This window comes from Varroa jacobsoni, unplaced genomic scaffold (genome assembly GCF_002532875.2).
Source record: "Varroa jacobsoni isolate VJ856 unplaced genomic scaffold, vjacob_1.0 scaffold_775, whole genome shotgun sequence".
NCBI lineage: Eukaryota > Metazoa > Arthropoda > Arachnida > Mesostigmata > Varroidae > Varroa > Varroa jacobsoni.
Genome location: NW_019213677.1, coordinates 13162 through 23330, shown reverse-complemented (window position 1 = coordinate 23330; position 10169 = coordinate 13162). Strand labels below are relative to the sequence as shown.

General features: G+C 36.9%; 1 protein-coding gene across 2 annotated transcripts in view; it reads left to right on the top strand.

Annotated features, from left to right (window-relative positions):
- The window catches only part of aay (phosphoserine phosphatase), a 15746-nt gene that overhangs the window by 3697 nt on the left and 1880 nt on the right, over window positions 1–10169 (top strand). The window contains exons 1-7 of one of the 2 annotated variants that reach the window (XM_022838800.2): window positions 2722–3019; window positions 5277–5426; window positions 5679–5746; window positions 6019–6153; window positions 9214–9346; window positions 9664–9783; window positions 9926–9997. In XM_022838800.2, coding sequence (XP_022694535.1) covers window positions 3017–3019; window positions 5277–5426; window positions 5679–5746; window positions 6019–6153; window positions 9214–9346; window positions 9664–9783; window positions 9926–9997 — 681 coding nt within the window. In that variant the 5' untranslated portion in view covers window positions 2722–3016. Of the gene's footprint in view, window positions 1–2721; window positions 3020–5276; window positions 5427–5678; window positions 5747–6018; window positions 6154–9213; window positions 9347–9663; window positions 9784–9925; window positions 9998–10169 lie in introns of those variants that run through there. The other variant, XM_022838801.2, reaches the window with a different exon arrangement.

Sequence of the window (10169 nt, the reverse complement as noted above, 5' to 3'; positions counted from 1 at the left end):
ATATATATATATATATATATATATATATATATACAAGAAACTCCATTTATTTTCTAGGTATACGTGCGGACATTAAATATAAAACAAATGTCTAGAGACCATAGTCTACACAAAGAATAATTGCTTCTTTAAACAGGAGAGTACGTGGGAGGAAAGCTCGGCTGAAATATCCAAGTGACTGTCTTCATAGGTGCTGTGAGCATGTAACAGGTTCGAAATATCTAGGATATATAGAGTCGGGTATCGTTTTTTGGACACCCCGCGAAACTTCGTGGCAACAGTGTCTATAATTACCAAAAAGGATGTTCGAAATAGACGAAAAAGACGGACGAATATCCGGATATCTCGTCACATTAGAATCTCTCACCGATGAATTGCGAAGACGTGATTTCGAGAGGCGGGGAGTAAAAACAAAAGATTATTTCGAAAAAATAAATTCTTACTAACGATGGCAGTCATGTAACAGTAATGTAATGAGTAATAATAATGTGAACTTTGGAGGTAAACAGACTTGTTATCGACAACTTATAGAACTAAAAGAGCTAACAAATTGTTCACTAGCTTAACGGGAACTAAACCTCAATCTTAAAACTGAACACTTAATCACGAGATGGCAAGACAGGATCTAGTGACCGCTTGCCGTCTCATTTTTGGAAATATGAAAATTTCTGAAAAATTGTCTGATGACATTACTTATAGTCGATCACTTTCACTCTAGGAAAGCACAATTAGGTGCGATAAATATTTTAGAATGAATTGGATGACAAGAGCGAAAATTTGATGCCTGGTTGCGTCAGTACGTAGCAGAAATAAGTGGACTAAGGTATCTTTGAAGTAACTTAGCCTTTGATGCCAACAGCTTGGCGGAACGTTTTAATCTCTTTTCCACATACAAAATATTAGTTACGTATATGCTAATTTTAAATAGCTACGCTAAAAATAGATTAACTAGCGGAAACTATGAACTCCAAGATTGAACTGAAATCACCCAGTTATTAAAGGCGATAGCAGCAAGTTCATATTCGGAATAATGGAGGTCCTCCCATAGTATTACTCAGATAGTCATCTTTCAGTAATAATGATGGGGTAATTTTGAGCAACGTTGGTACGGAAACGAACGGCTACTGCTGAGATTAAAGGTAAGTTAGGGGTAAAATATGATACGAAGAACACGTAGTCTGTATCTCATAGTAAGTACTTACAAAATCAGTTCGTCGATCTTATTGACTCGATGTTTCATTCGTCTCGAAACATTTAGTAACATCTCCTATCAGGCAAAGTTTCCCGTTCCGGTTAACTTGACAAAATTGCTTGAAATTTTCAAGCGACGCAAACGATTGCAAGAAATCATAAACGACAACTAGGTACACACAACAAAACGCCTAGGCCTACAATTAGTAAATAACTAATATATAAGTAATTATACTACATATATATGTGCATCCAATGTTTAAAATCGACGTCACATCAGCCTATAGTGGTTAATTTGACCCTAAACCACTACTGTCCGACAACGATCGTCTTACTTAAAATATCGTTCAGCTAGGTAATATCCCCTCCGCTAAACTGTGGATTCTTTGGCATAGAAGTATAAGAAACACCTCATCGTCGTAAAAAACGTGTTGTCTGTAATTAGCTGCCTTTGGCAAGCGTTTGATCCTGACGACTGAGAGTGGCAAATAAGACCCCTTCGAGTTTCATGATAAGAGTTTACCTGTTTATTTGTTCTTCTAACTTTGCGTCCAATAATCGTGTGCAATTTTTCTGTCCTTTGTGCACCTTTGCCTACTTCACATTAGTTTTTCTATTGCTCTATACTAAGGTATGTATTGCAGCTACATAATTAACCAACCAAGAACATAGCCTAGATGACTCTGTAGGATGAACTTTTTTTTAAATTTCCATGATGTAGCTTTCAAAGAGGATATGTATTATATGAAAGTGTTTGGAACAATTGAAGTTAGAAACAGTTTACTAAACAACTAAAGATGACGTGCACAAACGATTTTCATGGGTCTAGTTCGATTCATATCTAGCTTACTGTATATGTATATGTATGTCATTAGGCATTACTACGGTTAGCTGGTTCCCAGCAATAAAAAAATCCGAACGAAAAGTGCCGAAGTCCGAACCTAGACTACCACGTGTTTTTAACTTTAGCATGCAAGCATATTACTATTGCGCTGTTACTGGGACACTGTGACACTGTGAAACTGTATTTGGAACAGGAATATCCTATGTAGATCTAGCTGCGATTGAGGCCTTGTAAATTTCACTTGGCCCGGATACCGTTTGTTCGTATTGGTAACACGTATAATGACAATCTCTGTGTACTCATAGACATACAATATGTCGATAACCGTGTGCTATCCTGCCTGTTGTAGTTCGTATCTCTATGGAAGAGTTATGCCTAACTAACTTTGTAATGAATCTTGATACCGTAAGTAGTCGTTCGGTTGAAACTGCAGCAATTTTGCTATTTCACCATAGCCAGACCCTATCATACGTAAAAGCAATAGGACGCTCAACACGTACTTCCTTTTTGATCTCTGCTGGCGATGTTTCCAGAAAAAGGAAAATATGAGAAACTAACCTAGGTGCGGGAATCTTACCATCTGAGGAAGGCACTCGCCAGATCTCTGTGATAAGATTATGATTGTGCACGATACGTCATCATGGATCGAGTGTATGGCAACCTTTGTCGGCTATATAGGTTGACACTGAACTTTTATTGCAGTGTCTGTCTCACATGTTTTGCTACGAACGGTCAGCGTTTGAAAACTCTTAATTGAAAGGGTTACTTAAGGCGCTGTCTAATTGTATGCTGTAATAGTTTCGATCAAGTCATTTCATTTTTCTGTGATCTCGTGACTTACTGTTTATCAATAGGTGACGTAGCCATTTGTGGATCGTACTGAGATTACAGGTCATTGTAGTTCGTGGAGTGTGATAGTAATTTCACTGCATCAACAGCTGTGTAGCGGTTTGGAAATTGGTGTTAAATATCATTCAAAAAATGGTAATAATTGCTTTCGAACTGGTGTTTTCATAGATCTATTGTAGAATTGCTTGTATGATTTATCACTAGATTATAAATGACGTTTATGAAGGTTGCTTGTAAAAGGCTTAACCGTATTAAAATTGTATGAGTGTGGATGAAGTAAGTCAGTGGTTCGTTCCTGATATATCTAACTAATGAATGTGGTATTGAACGTAGTCTGTAAATAATTGTGCTTTACGTGAGATTCAGCTGATAATTAGGATAGCAGATAATTAGTACAAAGATAACTGGCCTTTGATCTCAATTAAAACGGGCTTCGATTTTAAGTTCGAAGAAAGTCAATAAAGGGTTGGCCGATCGCTTACCAAAAATTATCAACACATTTTTGGCTCGCTTCTTTCCTCTACATGTTTAACAGAGCAAATAAAGGAATCAACAACATTTGAAATAGTAAGTTGCATTCTAGCAATGGTCTACAAATATATGGACTATTAGTTGATTATAGTGCAGCACAGATACGGATTAATAGACATGTGTAGATATTTGGGATATCTCCAATACTAGCTTGTATTAGGTAACGGAAGAGTCGTGAACGAACTGTCTACGTTATCTCGTTATACAGTTGAGCACATCTCGTCTCTTGCCACGGAGATAACGTTAACAATAAGAAAATTCAACCGGAGTTTGCTATTTAAAACGAACCTCATAATTGTCTGGTAAGACGCTGTAGTATACAATGTCAATGGAAGCTATCTGATGTAGAGTTCGGTCGAGTCCACATCGTCGGCCGATACCTGATAAAAACTAAGATCATCTACGTCTATTTCAATCTCGAGTGGCCTCATCTAGTGGACCACCGATATTATATATAAGATATTTTAAAACTATAACATACGATTCGCTTATGCAGTTCTCGTAAGTCAAAGCAGATGTTACACCTATTACAGATAATTTTTCTAAACACACTTGTGCGTCAAATGAATTCAGAACATGTTGATACTCGAAAGGGATCATGTGTTATTTGCCGATTAACTATTACAGAGCTATAGATTACGCAATATCACAACAGAGAACCAGAAAGTGCTAACAATATCCATCATGTTTTACGTATTGAGTATCGCTTCTAATCCTTACATAAAAATACACCTCAAAGGGCGGGCAGTCAAGACTAAAAAATAGCTAAATAGTAAGAGCTAAAAATGAGCTATATTTCAGTGTATCTACTTACATAAGAAGTTACTGTAATCAGTCTTTACGTTTATAGTTACTATATATAACTTGCATTTTGAGTTTAAAGATAACAAAGTATTGTGAGGACAAGTTTTCTGTTATGCATCTTGCAAGGTGAGTTCAATCATAGACTAAATAGGACATTTTAATTGCTACGCACCCAAGTGCTCTGACCATCTCAAATTGCCTTTATCACCTAAAGTTTAATAGAAGAGTATAAGAAGTGTTTCACTTTGCGCAGAAGCATATATGTTTTAGCAGAAATGAAAAATTCATTTTTATTGGTAAAATAATATTATCATTGTTAACTAGTTTCTAGACTGGCAGACGTCTCTTCCTTGCTCAATGAAATTTCACTTTGGCTCGCCATTCTCGTCGTGCGTAGGCATATTAACAAATAAAAAAAAAGCTTGACTTCCTGTAAATGGTGAAAAAATGTATATATAGATTGATTGACGAACTAATTGCTAGTGTAAACAACCTTGACAATGAAATTCGTCGTGATGAACGTGGACAATGTGTAACATAATGCAAATTTGTATTTATATCTGACATGCAGTTGTATAATGATACAAAAAAAATAGGTAGATGTTTTTCAATGCATGTATTACTAAATTACTAAAATTAAATTTAAGTAAACTAGTAATTTATTTAAGTAAAGAATAATTAGAATAATGTTAATAAAGGAAACATTAATGTATCATTGATAGTTTAATATTATATGGCATCCTGAACAAAAGCGAACAAAAACAGGTTTACAGTCATAGAAAAAAAATGAATTTATAATTGAAACAGACCTGGAAGAAAAGCATCCGCTCCTTTCCTTTCAAACTGCTTTGGGGCTTTACAATGCCACAGCCAGTGTCAATAGGAATTACTTTTTGACGCGATAATGAGTAGTCACTATATCTTGAGTAATGACCACTAATTGCTACACCGTTACAAATGTTTTGCACCATAATCTTACGCAGCGGTCAGGGGGATTTGGACTAATTCAGCACCAATGGCTATTAATAATAATTTAATATTCGTCTGTCATTTTCAGCCTTCATTGATAAGACAGATTTCGTTGAGTAGTACGAACAGCTTAGCCATTGCTAGAAAAATGCCCGTTCAGCCTTTATCGTTAACAGAAGCCCAGACGAAAGCTATGTGGCGTGCGGCAGACTGCGTCTGTTTCGATGTTGACTCGACAGTATGTACTATCTTCGCTACTTTTATTATTATTATTATTTTCCTTTAGGTTTAGGCAGTATAATTTGTAATTTATGTAAAACTCAATGTTCTATCGATGCGGCAACTGTTGAACCCGATATACAGTGCCATTAAATTGACTGTGTAGCACAAAACCTCACTTTTGGATCAATCGTATAACATTCAATATCAGTGAAGCGCCCAGAGCATAATAATGACACGCATAATATTTAGCGGCAATAATTTTTTTCAGGTTTGTATGGATGAAGCAATTGATGAGCTGGCACGTTTTGCAGGACTTGACAAGGAGGTTGCCGATCTGTAAGCGTTTTCATCTAGACTATGTATAAAACCCACCACAAGCTGCTTCAATTACAAGGAAACTGCCATGAAACTGTCAAAACCGTCACCTCTTAAAAAGAAATTTGAATACCCAATATCTTAAGCCATGATTCGCATTATTTTCTGCAGTTTATTGGGCATATATGCGGTTTGGTGTATACATTCGTTAATCGATTTAAATTGAAGCAATTTTGTTAACTCTTCTTTTGATGAGTGCTATTGACTGTTCTCGTGTTTTATATTCATAATAGAACAGCGAAAGCAATGAAAGGTGGCATGACCTTCCGTGAGGCGCTCACGAAACGTCTTGAGCTCATTCAACCAGATATGGCGATGGTGGAAACATACATTCGCGAAAACCCGCCTAGGTTGTCACCTGGCATTGAGTAAGTAATTAGGCTTATTCTTTCTTACCACATCAAACGATTGAATGTACTAGCGTGCATTCAGTCATGTGAAACGATTCGATATTTTCTGCTTACGCAAGTAGCTATATCATTATGACAAAAGTAATGAGAAGTTAGATATGCTCAATGTTTTTGCATGTAGTTTACTGTTGATCGATATCTGTAAGGCATGTTGTGTCCCTTGTGTTAATCTTTTCCTATGACTAACACTTTTCCTATGACTACTTTATCATCATTAAGAGGCTAAAAAAATCCATTTAACCAGTACCTTCTACAGCCTAAAAATTTCATTACAGTATATCAAAGTGGTAACCAAGCTTAGGTGATTCTTAGGATGTGCGGCTAATCGTTTATGGGTGGGAACACAGTGCGCGGAATAGATTTAGGATACATATATAAGACATTTCCTCATGACGTTCGATTCTAAGTTTGACGCCTAACAATTTCCTACGAGATACAGGCAGTTCTGGTGAATGTCTATTTACACCACTTCTTTTTAATGGCACTACTTGAATTGTGTTACGTATAATCTAGAGTATTCGAAACGTACGACGAAACAGCTTGCATATGTTTGAGCGTCATTCGAGTCGGATGTCCGTTGCTTTGTTTACTAGGACTATTATGTATCAACGTAGGAATCTTTTATTCCAAGGAGGTTAACAATTAATGCATTACTCAGACCAGACTTCGCTGCTAAGGCATTCGTTTGGTATTGTGGGAGTCTTAACCAGTAAACCCGGTTGGACATTAGATGTCCATTTTCATTTCAAGAAAAAGCAATAATATAGTACAATCGATTTATTGTCTAACCCGCTCAAGAACTGAGGCGCCGGCTTCTCTAATAATCTTCTTCAGCCTTCAGCTCTAGGGCCGCTCTTTTACAAAAAGTCCATATGTTTGCGCAGGAATGTACGAACCATCATTTTTCAGGGTCCATAGATAGAGTACACTTATTTAGATTCTAAATGAACGGATTTAAGATGCATTTAAGGGCGGTCTCATAATGAGGATTGTTTTTGTCAAGCATAACGCCATGTCTAGGTATCGACTCGACGTAGTCAGACTTCAATTTAGTTGTCTGGTATGTGTACAATGCCCTAAAAGGACAAACACACTCGTGGTTGTTTTGGATAAATTTTTAAAGAAAGTTTCCTGCAAAAAGAAGCAATAGTTAGTTGATATTTTGATGTTATTTATTGTGACATGTGTGATTGATATGACACAATTAGAAGGCTTATACAGAAATAATTGGGTGACTAATGCAATCCGACTGAATGTATTTGTCGAAGAATTTGCTTCTGAATGGCAATTCCGTCAATGAAATTAGCTGAAATAGGCTCAGCATTAGATCGCAGACCACTTGAGCGGAAAATAATGTTGAAATTTTAATTACGAATCATTTCTGGAACTAAGTCTGTGTACCTGCATTTGTTGTTCTGCTGTTGGCTTGTGCCGTCTGTTGACTTTTTGGCGGACACCGCATCTCATTTACAACCACGGCAATATAGGGTTTCACCAGTGCTTTCGCCGTTACTTTAACTAAAGTGTAACTTCACTTAGCAAATCGCGAAATTCCATTGGTGTTACGCTTAATGCAATTAATAATTTGAACTGATTGAATAGCACGCACAAGTCAACTCACATAGCTGGGTAATTCGCGCAGTGGAAGGTTTCCGATAGCGAACGAAGGCATAAGCACGGAAGCAATATTTACGAAAACTGGTGCTATAGACATCCTCGTCAAAAAAACAAAAAGGAAACTATGTAACAGTTGAAGAAGTTGCTGGCTGATCACTATTTTTTGAGGTTATCGGATTGATATTTGAATAGTTGAATCGCTCATAGTTTAGTAGCAAACGTTGAGATATGTGAAAGTAAATCAGGCAAATCGGCCTCGATTCTCTCCGCGGTGCTTTTATTGAGAAAAAAAGCTGGACTGTGCGTGGCAACAGCCATTCGATGCCAAAATGCTAACAGGAGACAGTGTTTTAAATGTTCATCTATGTTGCCCAACATACCAATGTTTATTTGAAGACGGCTTCCCTGAAACCGAAGGATGGCCGCCTGTTGCAGTTAGCTTGGCGCTACCGGTTTCGCTCTCGTTTATAATATGGAAACGGCGATTTCCGTTGCAGTGGAGCCTTAAAGGACACTGTTTCTCCGTTTTATTGTGGCAATAGTACCAAACGTTACGGGCCTCATGTATTGATGAGTGTTGCCATATAAATATATAAAAATAAATATAAATATAAGTAAATGAGTATTTATGGCTCGCCTGAACAATAGAATGATCGATTTGGTAGCAGCAACTGAATCTACCTTAATAACACGCTTTTTTTGCAGACGTAAGGGTAGAAATTTTCAATTCAGCTCAAGAAACATGATGTTGTAAATCAAATGCATCTGGGATCACTATAGAACGGTTTGGAATAGAGGTCTTGGGGCGACGGAGCAGGTAGTAAACATAGCGCTGGTTTGCCAAATATATTTGTGTGACCCATACACTGACCGATTAGCTTCTTGTGGTAACTATTAGCAGCGTCTAAGACAACATTAAGCTGAGATGACGATGTTGTTACCTCTATCACAGGGGTATTCGCTTTTTCTTGCCGCGTTGAATATTGGCTAAGGGATTAGAGCAAAATGACGGAAGTGCACCGCGTGCTTTTTCTATTAAATGATGTTACCGTAAAGATAAAAGAATAATTGTCATCATAAACGTAGCTCAAATGAGGCATTTGGACAGGGTTTCAGTTTTTATAATCAAATGCAGTACAACTTGACCTAAATACTTTGAGGTCTTCCATTAGAAGGTGGACAACATCATCCTGGAACAATAACGAAATCACACTCTTGAGATATATATATATGTTTTCAGTTGATTGTAATCTTGTAGCATCCCAAAAGAGTCTTGAATATCGTCTCAGAAGAAATCTTTAGATGTACCTTATCAAGTAAATTGATCTATACGGTCTATACTGTTAAATTATTTATTCCGTAATATATTTTCTATCTAATTTCGTCGTCTTTTTGGTTTAGAGAACTCGTTGGTCATCTGCATGCGCGTAACACAGCCGTCTATCTCGTCTCTGGCGGGTTCCAGTCGATCATTGAACCAGTTGCAACCGAACTTTCCATCCCTCATGAGAACATTTTTGCGAACCAGCTCAAGGTGATTATCCAACCAAGATACAACGAACATAGACAGTGTTCCAAGCAACGGTATTAATCGTAGCAATTACTTATGGCCATCAGGCTTCAAAAACTAAGTAAAACTAGACCAGTAATCTGTAAAAATCTATCGCTTGCAAATGTATCTGAAAAGTCAATACTTATTCCCACAATATGTAGACATTAGGCCATTAATTAGCTTTGTCATTAATAATTGTCAATAGATAGATTATCACAAGTAAGATTCTCTCTACTATATAGTAAGAAAACCACTATTATTTGCTGAGATGGTGTATTCTATACTTGTAATGGTTGCAGTTCTACTTTAATGGCAGTTATGCTGGTTTCGAAGAAAAGCAGCCGACGAGTCATCAGGATGGCAAAGCGCGCGTTGTACAATTTCTTAAAAAGAAGTTCGGGTATCAGCGAGTTGTCATGGTATGTTGTAGCCGTACTGTAATCAGGTTTCTAACTCTTTGCAATATATAAATGCAAAATAGAAAATACGCTTCTAAGAACTATGGAAATGACCATTCTTTCACATATGTGGATGGATATTAACACGAATTTAACCCTTCAGGTTGGTGATGGTGCTACGGACCTTGCGGCTTGCCCTCCTGCAGATGCCTTTATCGGATACGGAGGTAATCAGGTATGAAACGATTCTGTTTCATTGTATGCTACAAAATGCATTGTGAAATAAAAAAAAATATATATATATTAGATTTTGATACTATATCTTTTATTATTTCCGCTAACAAGTAGCTCAAGCCCAGCTAATTATCTCTGTAGCATAACAAGTACGATTAAATAAAGGTATATAT